A 13065-nucleotide genomic window follows, 5' to 3' on the forward strand; every position below is an offset into this window, starting at 1 on the left:
TATATTTATATACCATATTTTTAGCGTTAAATTTAAATAAATAATACTATCTGTTAAAAGTAAAAACTTTATATAAACTGGAATAAATTCATATATTATTAAAATATCCTAGTTAGATTTATTAAAAATTATCTATTTTTCTAAATAAAATTTCTTTATTAATTTATCCATTTTTTGAATTAATATTTTCTGGATTTTTTGTATATTGATGACTTAATTGACTTAAAAAAGGGTTGCAAAAGTTAATACTTTTAAATAAATAATATGAGATTTCATTGAGATTTATAGTTCATTTCCTCTAAAAATAGCAAAAAATTGTTGACATACCAGAAGAGTATTTTTTAAAAAGCATTCATTATTATTGCTTATCAGAAAAAATTAGTAAAAAATTGTGTTGTCTTTAATCGAAAGAGTAGTTAACAATAACATCCACTTTCTTCTCCTTGATTTTGATCTCTTTCCAGAGGTAAAGGTCTCAAAGGTATAGCTAAAGAAAATTAGTTATAAAAGTCAAGGAAATATCATTTGTTAGATATTGTTAATAAAAGTCAAATAATATAAAAATTCAGTTATAATAAAACATTTGTTATTTTTAAAGTTTTAATACATATTACACAATCTGTAAATTAATTATAACTAATATAATATACGCTTATTTCTTAACTCAAGTTCTCACTAAATAATTTTTATATTAAAATATTTAACATTGCAGTAATTAAAAATATTTATTTATAATATATCATTATTTATATTAATAAAAAGATAATTTAAAATAATATTATAACAAAACCATAGTTATTGAAAAAGTTTTATTTGGAAAGCAAATGATATCCAGAATGAAATTAATTTAATGTAAATTACGGCACAAATTAAGAGCTGCTTTCGATCCATGCATTTAACGATAATTTCCAATAAATAAATTTGAGATAATTTCATGCAATAGATATACAAAGTAAATAATCTATAAAATTAAATAAAAAATATAATTTTATTCGGTTTCTCTCTCAGCACAAGCATTTGCCCTCTTGACTGGTCTGCTCTGAAGGACCGTCCTTTAGGTCAACTTCAACAACTAGACAACAGATAGTGATAAGAGTGCGGGTTAAGGATTATAACAGACAACTAAATCAATCAATTGATTGTATAGCTATTATGTTCATTAAATATGCCATCAAAATCATATATAATTAATTAATTTTGTCCTAACATTTGAAAACATTACTTACTTATGTTTTCATTATTATATAAAATGATAAAAATAGTTAATTATAATAGAAAAGGATACTGTCTTCTCGTGCTCTATCGTTAGTCTCCATTCCCGGTAAGGCTGCGGCAACTCTTCTAAACAACTATCGGTATATACAGTATAGATATATAATATAGAAATTAATAGTTAATAGAGTTATGTCTAACTTGTTTAACGTTGTAACCGGATTTAGCACTCGTCTCAATAAACATAACATTCAGTTCTTTGGCTTTTTTCTCTCCCTCTTCAGTAGTCACCTGTCGTTTATCCTGGAGGTCAGTCTTGTTTCCAACCAACATAATTATCACATCATTTCCTCTCTCAGTCCTCACATCATCGATCCATTTGGACGTTTGATGAAATGAGTTGGCGTTTGTAATGTCATATACAACGACAGCAACCGTTGAATCTCTTATATAACTAGGAATAAGACTTCTGAAGCGCTCTTGACCTGCGGTGTCCCACAACTGTAATCGTACCTATAATTACAACATGAGTGACATATTTATTTAAAAAAAAATTAATAAATCTATATTTTGTCAATTTTAAACTTCATAATAATATTAAATAAATAGAATTTAATACCTATAATAGTGAAGTAGCGGTAGATATAAAATAAGTTTTATAAGTAATATATTTTTAGTTAAAATAATTGTCTTTCATCATTATTTAACTTAGTTTTTAGTTATTATATTATGAGATTTTACAGTAGCTAACATAAAATAATATTAAAAAATAATAAAGATAACTTTAAATATTTATGTCAATATTTAATATACCGTACGTATAAATTTAAATGCCTAAATAATATTATTATAGATAATATATATTATATTCTAAAAGAATTATTGGTAATTAATAACTATTTATATTAAATAAAAAAAGTAAATTACAAAATCTACAATAATTATCAGGCTAAATTTTAAAATATTCAATATTTAAGATATATTAATATATACAGTAAAACAAAAATATTGTACTATTTTTTAAATAATAATATTAGGTAAATAATTACAATGTTTTAAAATTCATAAAATTTTAAACATATCAAAAATATAATAACCAATAAAACAAAATTACAAAATGTTTTGTAATTATAAATCAACATATAATATGTTTACATTTACATTTTTAAAACATATATTAAATGTTGAGGTCATTTATACATTTATGGTATAAAATGTTTGATCTAATTTGTAAAATAAGCTAATGTTATAATTACTTTTTAACCAATTTATCAAAATATTTATCTTTTATGGGAATAAAGCGTAACTCCGTTATAGTCAGATATTTTAAAAACAAAATTATGTTTAAATTTAAAAGTTTTACAATTTATCAATAATTGTAATAAAAAAATATTAACAAACAATTATAACTTATGCAGACATAAATTAGGTTAAAAAAAATTTTTTCAAGCATTCAAACAGATATACAGTATATCTATATTAATATATTGATATAACAACACAATTACGACAATTAACTCGTAATGAGTCATAAAATATGATAATAAAGATATGAATATATGATAATTAAATGACTTGTTATCGTCATCGGTGGTCAAGTAATCAAAATTAAAAGTCTACTAAACTGTTCGGTCCTCTAAATACATGGTTTTGGACAAGAAGTCGATGCCGATAGTGGCCTGATATGTGTTGTCAAACGTGTCGTACATGAATCGGGTGATCAATGATGTCTTACCGACTGTAGTCAGTGGCCAACAATCAATATATATATTAATACTTATCAGACAATCAAATCAATTACTTACCGCTTTGTTCGCCAAGAAATACTAATTTGAATTTACGTAAAGGATTACCGAAATCACCTGAAGATGACATCTCTGACACTGTTTTAGTAATCAATTTGAAGACAACTATTATTTACAATCACATCAATCACTCAACGACTCAGTCATTCATTGATTCAGTCTTTCACTCAAACACTACAAACACTACAAACACATTACAACTCATACACACAACTAATATATAACAATAACTATATTACACACTATGTTGGGCCACATGTTATACAAGATGGGCCACAAACATGTATTATTTAATACATTTGGCATTAATATATAGAGCGTTGAATTATAACAAACATTTTTACATTTAATATTTAATTAAATAATCATTTAAATGAAACATTAATTTAGTTATTGATTATTATTTAACAGAAATTAGTTTAGAAATTGTTTATCAATTAAATGTTAAATTGAATGTTTGTTTTTGTGTAATGAAAAGCATCGCTCACTAATTGCGTTTGTTTTGCAATACTCGACAATAGTTTACAATACATATGTATTACAGTAATAATAAATACTGTATTAATAGAGAGTCTGTATTACAGTAGAAATATCTGATAAATATTTTTACTTTAAATTAATTACTAATTATTAGTCAAATTGTAAATTGCATTCAAAACAAGACAACACTCTTACCACTCATTTATTTGTTTATATCATTGATTTTTGATGTCATAATGACTGAAGAAGTGGACGACAAAGTTAACAATGACAGCAAAGAAGAGGTCATAAACAATGTCAACAAAGACACAATCAAAAGCAGTACAACAACTAAGAACACTTCATCGACAGTTAAGAAGGATAAGACAAAGGATTTGCCGCAAACCAGAGTAACTATTGTCAAGACTTTTGATTGTTTGTTCAATTGATGATTATTAATGTATTTTCTGAATTATCTTTGAATAGGTAGTAATTCGTCATTTGCCACCAACTATGACATCGGAACAGTTTATTGAAGCCATATCTCCGACTCCCGATTACAATGAATATTACTTTTGCAAATCAGATCCCAGTTTAGGAGTGTTTGCCTTTTGTCGGGCGTATATTAACTTTATTCAAGTGGAGGACGTGTTTATATTTAAGGATAAATTTGATGGCTATGTCTTTATTGACACAAAAGGCAACGAATATCAGGCAATTGTTGAGTTCGCACCTTATTATAAAACAATCCGATGTCGAGTTGGTCCAAATGGTCAACCAATTTCATGCAGAAAACGGGACAACAAGTGCGGGACTATAGAACAGGACACTGAATATCTGGAATTTCTTGAAAAGTTAGACAAAATGAAGAACGAGACTAATATGCCATCGGCTGACGTATATCTCGAAGAAATTGAAGCCAGAGATAAACAACTAAAGGCCAATCACGGAGTCCTAAAAGTGACCACTCCTTTGATTGAGTTCCTCAGGAATAAGAAAGAAAAAAATAGAATTAAAGACGAAAGACGTGAAGAAAGAAGACGAAAGAGACTTCAAGAAGAAGAAAAACGTCGAAAACATAAGGAAGAGAAACGAAAGAAAGAAATTGAAGAAAGATTGACGAAGAAAGAAGAAGATAAGATACGAATCAAAACTAGAGATTTGGAGAATAAAAATGAATCTAAAAATTCTGATAATAAAAGTGATAAAAAAGATGTCAAATTGTCTGAAAGTGCGAAGAAATATGATTCAAAAAAATCCGATAAAAAACCGAATCGAAACCGAACTGATTATAAATCAAAGACCAGTTCAGCTAATCCTTCCAAAGCAACTGATCAGACATTTGTAGTGAAAATGGTTACCGAAAAGAAACTGAACTCTCGTATCAGTGATAATAATGAAACAATTAAAGAAAAAAGTGAAGAAAAGAGCAAATCTAGTGAACAACCTCTGTATGAAAGTAGCAAAACTAGTGGTGTTGCAGAAGACAAAAAACGAAGTACATCTAAGACATCATTGGAAACAAGAAAAGAGAGAATTCGTAATAAAGATCGTCCGACCCGTGAAATCTATAGACCCGGTTCTAAACGTACACAAAACGATAGTACAGCTGAGGGATCACATCAAAGTACCAGTGATTCACAAAAGACCAGTTCCAACAAACCGGACTCAAACAATGTAAGTACTGGTTATAAACAAAGAATATTCTCGCGTTCAAAGCAATGACTAAATTTATTATAATTTTATTAATTATATTACTTGTTTTCATACTTTTATTTAAATAAAACTATTTAATTAATCGAATGATTATTCATTGCTTTTTTAAAATTATCACAAAAATATTAGACGATTAACTGAAATACAATTTCATAAATCGATTGACAATAAAATTTGTATTAATTACTTTTAAAGGCATTATTATAATTATAAACAATTAGTTAAATTCAAATTAAGACAAATTCTAATTTTTAAGCAATCAATCAGTTCTACAATAAGCTCTATATATGAGAAGTGGAGATTTGAGTTGATTAATAGTAAGTGCAGTGACTGCAGGAATGAATCCCACGTATCCGGGAGTCAATTGAGTGCCATTACAACTGGCCTCTCCTCGAATCACTATCAGTATAGAACCGCTCTCTTTCTTGGTTACCGTGTATTCAAATGCTAGACTTACATGACTTTCATCAACTCTGATCTCGTCGACGACAAATTCGGGAACCGGTACTACAAATGATTTAGTGAATTCATCCACAATTTTTGGTTCAAAAATCTGCTCTTTAGCTGATTTGCTAATATATGTCAACATATTGCTCAGTGTTTTGACGTCTTTGAATTTGGGTGTCAGTCCTGCGCGAACCACGTTATCAGAACAGGCCATACATTCCATGCAATCTTTAAAGAGGTTTACATCAGAATTACATTACTTAACAAATATTAAACAAATATTTATTGATCGATCAGTCAATACCTCCCACGATGTAAGCGTGTGGCTCATCCTGTCCCAAGTAAATGGCTTCTCCTGGCTTTAACTTAAGATAATTGAGATAAAAAATGGCAAAACACCCGATATCATTGGGAAACTGAGAGTATAGCTTAAGAAACAGTTGTCGTAGCGCTTCCTTATCGGGATCAATAGTTTCCTCTCTGGACCACCTTTGAACCAATGCTTCGAGATTCTGTATGACCACAGTTTCAGGAGCAGACATAAGAGTCACAAATAATTGTTTGAGTCCTTGTTTTTTGTCGGATGCATTCTTATAGTTAGTGGTCGCCTCATTGCCGATAACAGCCCTAAATTCGGGAACGTTGTCCAAAAATGCCTCAATCTCTGCATGTGGTCGAAATCCACACATCGCCTCGAAGTCAGTTAATGTAATAGCCATTTCGGGCTTATGATTGGCATCGGGATAGTGAAATGGGTCAGTTCGATGTAACTCTTCGGCCAATTTCTTGTTTGGATGTGCTTGGATTGACAGCGCGGTTCCCACAGATAATACTTTAAACAGAAATGGCAAATTGTCTCCATATTTGTTCACTATATTCACTGTTCCCACATATTCAGGGTATGTCTGCAATAAATTCAATAGTGTTTTGCCGTCCAATTCCGGATCAGAGCTGACAATCATTGTTGGACCCGACGGATGGGTTCCCATCCATAACTAAATCATTTGTCAAACAATTATATTATTAACAGAATATTCTTCAGTCAACAACAATGTATGTCAAACCTCAGCGTGTGGTGAGTCGTCGTCGACCACATACTCTGGGATCTGATTCTTGACCATTCGTGCGACTGCACTGTCCATACCTTTGCGGCCCCACTCGTACTTCTTTACACAACATCTTAATGGATACACTGATAATCAATAGAGATATGGTTTTAGATATATATATATATATATATCCTAACAATACACTCAATGTATGACAATATCATATTATACTGTATATGATATGTGAGCTATTGTTTGTAACAACATATCAAATGTCTATCAAATATTTTAATATTAATAATAATAATATTATTATTATTATTAATAAAACCATTGAATAAAACGCATTTTTATTATCGATTATAATAATTATTAATAAATCAAATCATTAATACAATACTTACTTATTTAATTGAAACGATGATTAATAACTCAAAACAATGTATTAAACAGACAATTATTGGTAATGTTATTGCAATTAATCTATTGATAGATATACTTAAATAGCAATCAAATTAGTATTCAATTCAATTGAATGCAAATAACAGTTGACTTATGTATTGACAGTCAATGCAAAACACGACCAGAGATTCAATGAGTGAGTGATTCAAAGCTGACTCTCAATGAGTCTCTCATTGCCTCACATTATAAGCCCTAACACTGACTGGCCTTCACTGTAATGCCAATAGTGTTCACACATAACGTTCACTGTATTAGCAGTACTTGACATTTGATGTTTGATTTACATGAAAATTCATTACCATTTTTTAAATGTCAATCATTTGACAAATAAAGTGTTTATTTACAAAATTTATTCAATCATTTGTTAACAATTTAATGAATCAGTTTTTAAATGAATTACTGCCAATCCCTGTCCCAATTTCCTGCCAATTCAGTCAAATTTATCTTTATTTATAACATTTACTATTATTTCCCAATCAATAAATATAGAAAATAGTTTTAAACAAATGTTGCAATAAATCAGATATATTTGAAAATTAATACTAAAATAATGAAATGATTTGTCTATTAATTAGTTATTATTTATTATATTAATGAACACAATATTCTTCATTCAATTATTGTTCGGAATATTCTTTAAATATTTTGTATCAAATGTTACGTTATTTATGAGTTGTTTGTGATTTCAATAGGCGTTCAATGATTACATAAAGTGATTGTTTATATGATTAATGTTTGGCCACTAATATAACCGATTCAATGACAACTATACCCGTAAATTGTGGTCAATTGTGTCCACCACTACAGTACTCATCGGTCGAATGGCGACTACAGACACAAGTGTCGTCCCGATCGGCCAGAGATGAGTTGAAAGCTGAAGTCATAATGAAATTTAAATTGATTGACAGTTTAGCAAATGATAAGTATGTGGTGATGAAGACTGATATCACTAATTTGATCCGTTTTCATGATGTACTCGAAGATGCACTCATGAGCTCACGTTCACAACAATTGCTTCAAATATCACGACTCACATGAATCACATAAATGGCTCAAAGTTTAAGACAAGTTTGTCATTATATACTGTACTGTATATCATATATACTATTATTTATACATTTTCTATATTTTTTGTACCACTTATTCGCAAAAGTAATAAAAATGATTTAAATGACAACAATTGAAGTCAATATTCATCGCATGATTGCTTGTAATTAATTGAATTATCAATAATTTAACGATTTATAGCTTCATATCATATCGTTGTGCTTACAATCCAATTGTTTTACTGTACTTATGGCCAGACATTCATTACAATGTCTGATATATTGAATGTCTGGTACCATAAAAATGTGTCTAAAATTTCTATAACTCATATAAATTTAATGCTATACTTCAATGTCACACATTTTGATCAATAATTTCAATCTGTGGCTTATTTTTGTGCATAAATATGCTTAAGATAAGAAAATTTTATAGATTTGCATTTTATCAATAAATCAATTATTGCCATTATATTAGTTGCATATTTTTAAATTACAATTAAACTAATGAAGGTTTAATAAAAAGCTTTATTTTGAAATTATTTTAAACATGCAAATAGTTATTAAAAGATTAATCAAAATTATTATATTTATTATATTTATTATATAACTTACTAAATGTCCTAAAAATCTAATTTAAATCTATAGAAGGCTAGATTATGTTAGCTTATGTAATCTTTCGGAAAATAAATTTTAATATTTTAGTATTTTTTTGTATTTGTAAGCCAAGTATTTAAATCAATTTCATAATTTTAAAAATTGTTTCGTCTTTTTAAAGATCTATATATAAACAGATGAGTATAATATTATAAATATCGCAATAAATTATATAATATACAAACATATGTTTAATTTATATTATACATTAGTCTATCTTTTTTTTAACATACTGTATGACTCGCCAACACTTATATTCAATTAATATTATTATAGTGTCTGCACTTTAAGATTATTGAATTTATTAATTATATTTATAGTAATATCATATTATTCTTAGTATATACACTATAATTTTGGATATAATTGTTTATTATATAGATTTAACACACAGACACACATAACATTCATATTTATAATTTTATCAGTTTTTAATGTTTAAAAACCAGACTTGAAAAAAGATTTTCTTAAATGTAATTAGTTTTAAATTTAAATGTATCGAAATTTTTGCAAACGTTTGAAATATTTATTTTATTCTTTATGACTACATTTAAAAATGAACTTTTTTTAATAAGTATTATATGAAAACATTGTAAATACTGTATATATATATAGTTACAACTTCTTCATATAATACTTATAGCGGTATAATTATTTAAGATATTAAAAATTCATATTTTTAGTATTTTTTATCTATTTATAAAATTGGAAATTTATTGATGTTACTTTTTAATTATTTATATTAAAACATTAATTTTAATATTATAATTCATTTTACTTAAAAAATGAGATTGTTTTTAATTCTAATATATTTCCTTAATTTAATTAACATTTTAAAGTTCCTGATATTTTTGATAAATATTAATTAGCAATATTTAAAAAATTGTATATAACAAATATTTTATTTAAAGAAATCGTTTTATTAAATGTTTAAAATTAAAACTACTAATATTTAAATGATTATACAGTATAGCATTAAATATTTACTTGATACTAAATATACTTGATATTAAAAATATTTATTAAAAAATTAACATATATTTCAAAAGTGTAGTTAAACTTAGACTATTTTTAAGAATAATTAAAGATTTATTATTCTTAAGGAGTGGGAAATTATTATTCAAAGTAAAAAAATATATTTTTTATTTGGGAAAAACTCGCATTATTTCCCATGACTTTGACATTTCCATATGGGAAAGAAAACACATTTAACGGTAAGTATTTTCTAGATAATGTATAAAATGTATAAAATGTATATTACAATATATATTCAGGTTTAAAGTATGGATTAAAATATATAAAGTTATAAAAAAAACATTTTTAATTTTAATTGATTTTATTAAAATTTTATTTTTAGTTAAATGATTAGTAAACAGTAAATACAGTTTTCAATTTACAAAAAATATGCAATAATATGATTTATTTTTGTTAACTTAAAAAATTGATTAAAAATTAATAATAATATTTAGTTACTATCAACAATTACATTATATTACAAGATAGTAAATATAAAAACTATATGAAAATGGGTATACCATAAAAAATTAATATTAATACTATCGAATTAATATTTACTATTTTATTTTATAATAATTTTGAAATATATAAAATTATTTAAAGTTAATTAATAATAATATATATGAGAATAAATATGAGAAATGCAATAATCTATAATTTATTTAATATGTAATTTAACTATTTTTTGTAATATGAATGACACAAATGACAGACCACTACATACATAACAATTGGTAATTGAATTTAATTTGTTTGAGTTGTTGTCTATTGTTATAAATGACGCAAAAAGGATGCAAATTAAGTACTGATAATATGATTAAAGTGATTGCTTTTCTTAATATTTTTATCTTAGAAAAATAACAATCGTTTACTTTGACTAAAATCAATGACCTATTATTTAATGGTTAACAATATTCTTGTATATTATCTAATGTGTATTTTTAATTTAATTTATATTTAATATTTTTAATTTGTAAACTTATTTTATGTATGTAATATGTAAATTGCATTTCTTAATAAATTAATTAATCAAAACACTTGTGTTTATTTCAGTTTTGTATATATTGTGACGGATTTTTAGATTAACAAGTTATAAATAAATACATAAAATCAAGTTATTTAATAAAACATGACTCAAGTGATCGCTATTAACAGTTAGTGAAGAATGAATATCCAATAAATTTTAATTTATAATATCAGTTATTTGTATTATTAAAATAATTAATGACAAATGTTTTTTCTTTATTTGCCAATAGAATCACTTAATTTACAAATTCATCGAAAAATGATTTTTTGTCAAATGATTTTATATATTTATACATTTAACATACAGTATTAACTAAACTACAGTTCCGTCACAATATACTATATATTTCATATTAATATTCTATACTTTCCTAAAAACATCTATAGGTAGCCTTAATGTGACAAAAGTGGTTATCATTGACTGTGATAGGAACGGGTGTTTTCTGAAGTCAAAGTTTCAAATATTTCAATTAATTATTACTTGAATAACTCATAACTTATGTATTGTGTGTCAGCCCAATACAAAATCTCTACTTTATTATAAAACAATATATTTAAGTGTTTTACACGTTAGCCAACATCACAACAACTTTTACAGTTAAGTCCTACTAAAGGCTATCTGTTGGACTAATAACAGGGTATACAATGTAATAAACAGGGTTGGAAAAATACAAGGTTTTCAATTTTGGCTTTGTAAATTACAGTAAAATACAATGTACTGGATGTATTTTACAATTATAGAAAAATTACATTAACAATGATAAAATATTTATTTTTTTATTAAAATTATTATTATTACTTAATTTCAATATCATTATTAGAATCGTTGTTTTCTAAAACTATTAAAAATTAATATTAATTATTTTATTAATATATTTCAATACCAGAATTAAATTGAATAGTTAATTTCAAAATTTTTTTAAATAAAAAAATAATTATTATTACAAAACATGTGTTTGTTTGTGAATTTTTGTTACTAGGTGGCGCTAAAAATTTTTTGTAAGCCAAAATTATCATGTAATTTACATTGTATTATACTGTATAATACTCTTTGTATTATACATACACTTTGTCTTTGCCAACACTGGTAATAAACAATGTATAATAGAGCCATTTGTCGACCGTTTTTGACCTAAATTTTCATTTAAAAACTATTATTTTCAATCAATTAAAAAACTCTCTATACTTCTAATTATAAACAAAATCAAATTTATTTAAGAACTTTAAAACTGTATATTTAAATGAAATAAAATTATATATTGTTTTGTAAAATAACATTAAATGTTAAAATATAGTAATTAAAATTCAATTTTATCAAGTTTAATTAAGCCCCATTGCTGTTTTATATACTTTATTATTGAATACATTATACAGTATTAAACTATTTATTAAAAGTAATATTTAATAATGTAATTGAATTACATTTAAATTTTAGAATAAATAAAAAGTACGATATATATCATACTATTAATAATAATAATAATAATTTTTAAAAACATTTATTGAAATGACCTAATTTTTATAAAATACTTTTAAACATATGGTCAACAAATAAGTTGCACCCTTTTACACAATACACCCAATTATTCCCCCCTAAAGCTAACTTTCCCACTTAACACACAATTAACGCTTCATTTGAAATACTTTCATAAATAAAATATACATTTTTCATATTAAATCTATAGTTAACTAATTTAAAAATAGTCACATTTCTATACTAAAATTGTATTAATTTTTTATATATAATTTTTTTTTTATAAAACAGGTGAATATTTTGAAAACCAATTCATAAGATTAGTAGTTTTTAAATTTAAAAAAACAATTAGTTTATAAAAATACAAATGTATAATATTTAAGTTATTTTTAATTTAAAATCATTTAATATCATTTGTTTATTTATTGTATATTTTTATTTAATATTTATAGCAATAGAAATATTCTATTAATATTTTTGTAGTTTAAGGTTACAATATGTAAATAAAATATGTAATCTTTTTTTGCTGATAAAAGCTTTAAGTAAAAAGATTTAAGAGTGTATTTGGTTTTAACAAAATGTAGTTCATTATTATAATAGTTGTGAAACACACAGAATATGTAAATATTTTTATAATAAAAGAGGCCTTTTATGTGATATATGAATGAATGTTAAAGAGAGGGTCAAAACATTAGAGT

The 13065-nt window shown here is 25.2% G+C and overlaps 4 protein-coding genes across 4 annotated transcripts; 2 read left to right on the top strand and 2 right to left on the bottom strand.

Moving 5' to 3' along the window:
* Positions 1–816: 816 nt before the first annotated feature.
* On the bottom strand, positions 817–3239 carry LOC128960315 (ras-related protein Rab6). The gene is made up of 5 exons (XM_054306390.1): positions 3018–3239; positions 2838–2950; positions 1414–1725; positions 1286–1349; positions 817–1072 (listed from the first exon to the last, which is right to left on the bottom strand). The coding sequence occupies exons 1-5, from the start codon at positions 3085–3087 to the stop codon at positions 1005–1007; spliced, it is 627 nt and encodes a 208-aa protein (XP_054162365.1). The 5' UTR covers positions 3088–3239; the 3' UTR covers positions 817–1004.
* A 342-nt stretch (positions 3240–3581) lies between these two features.
* On the top strand, positions 3582–5201 carry LOC128960745 (regulator of nonsense transcripts 3A-like). The gene is made up of 2 exons (XM_054306879.1): positions 3582–3886; positions 3963–5201. The coding sequence occupies exons 1-2, from the start codon at positions 3734–3736 to the stop codon at positions 5199–5201; spliced, it is 1392 nt and encodes a 463-aa protein (XP_054162854.1). The 5' UTR covers positions 3582–3733.
* A 164-nt stretch (positions 5202–5365) lies between these two features.
* LOC128960304 (mannose-6-phosphate isomerase-like) lies at positions 5366–7361 on the bottom strand. The gene is made up of 4 exons (XM_054306380.1): positions 7093–7361; positions 6704–6831; positions 5944–6634; positions 5366–5867 (listed from the first exon to the last, which is right to left on the bottom strand). Coding segments are annotated over exons 1-4 (1236 nt in total). The 5' UTR covers positions 7094–7361; the 3' UTR covers positions 5366–5451.
* A 417-nt stretch (positions 7362–7778) lies between these two features.
* Positions 7779–8261, top strand: LOC128960326 (uncharacterized). Its single transcript, XM_054306401.1, has one exon. It carries the CDS (start codon positions 7910–7912, stop codon positions 8186–8188), a length of 279 nt encoding a protein of 92 aa, XP_054162376.1. The 5' UTR covers positions 7779–7909; the 3' UTR covers positions 8189–8261.
* The last annotated feature ends 4804 nt before the right edge of the window (positions 8262–13065 follow it).

Source organism: Oppia nitens, unplaced genomic scaffold, assembly GCF_028296485.1.
Source record: "Oppia nitens isolate AA-2021 unplaced genomic scaffold, nextdenovo-longstitch-racon4-pilon3 scaffold13_pilon_pilon_pilon, whole genome shotgun sequence".
NCBI classification, from domain to species: Eukaryota; Metazoa; Arthropoda; class Arachnida; order Sarcoptiformes; family Oppiidae; genus Oppia; species Oppia nitens.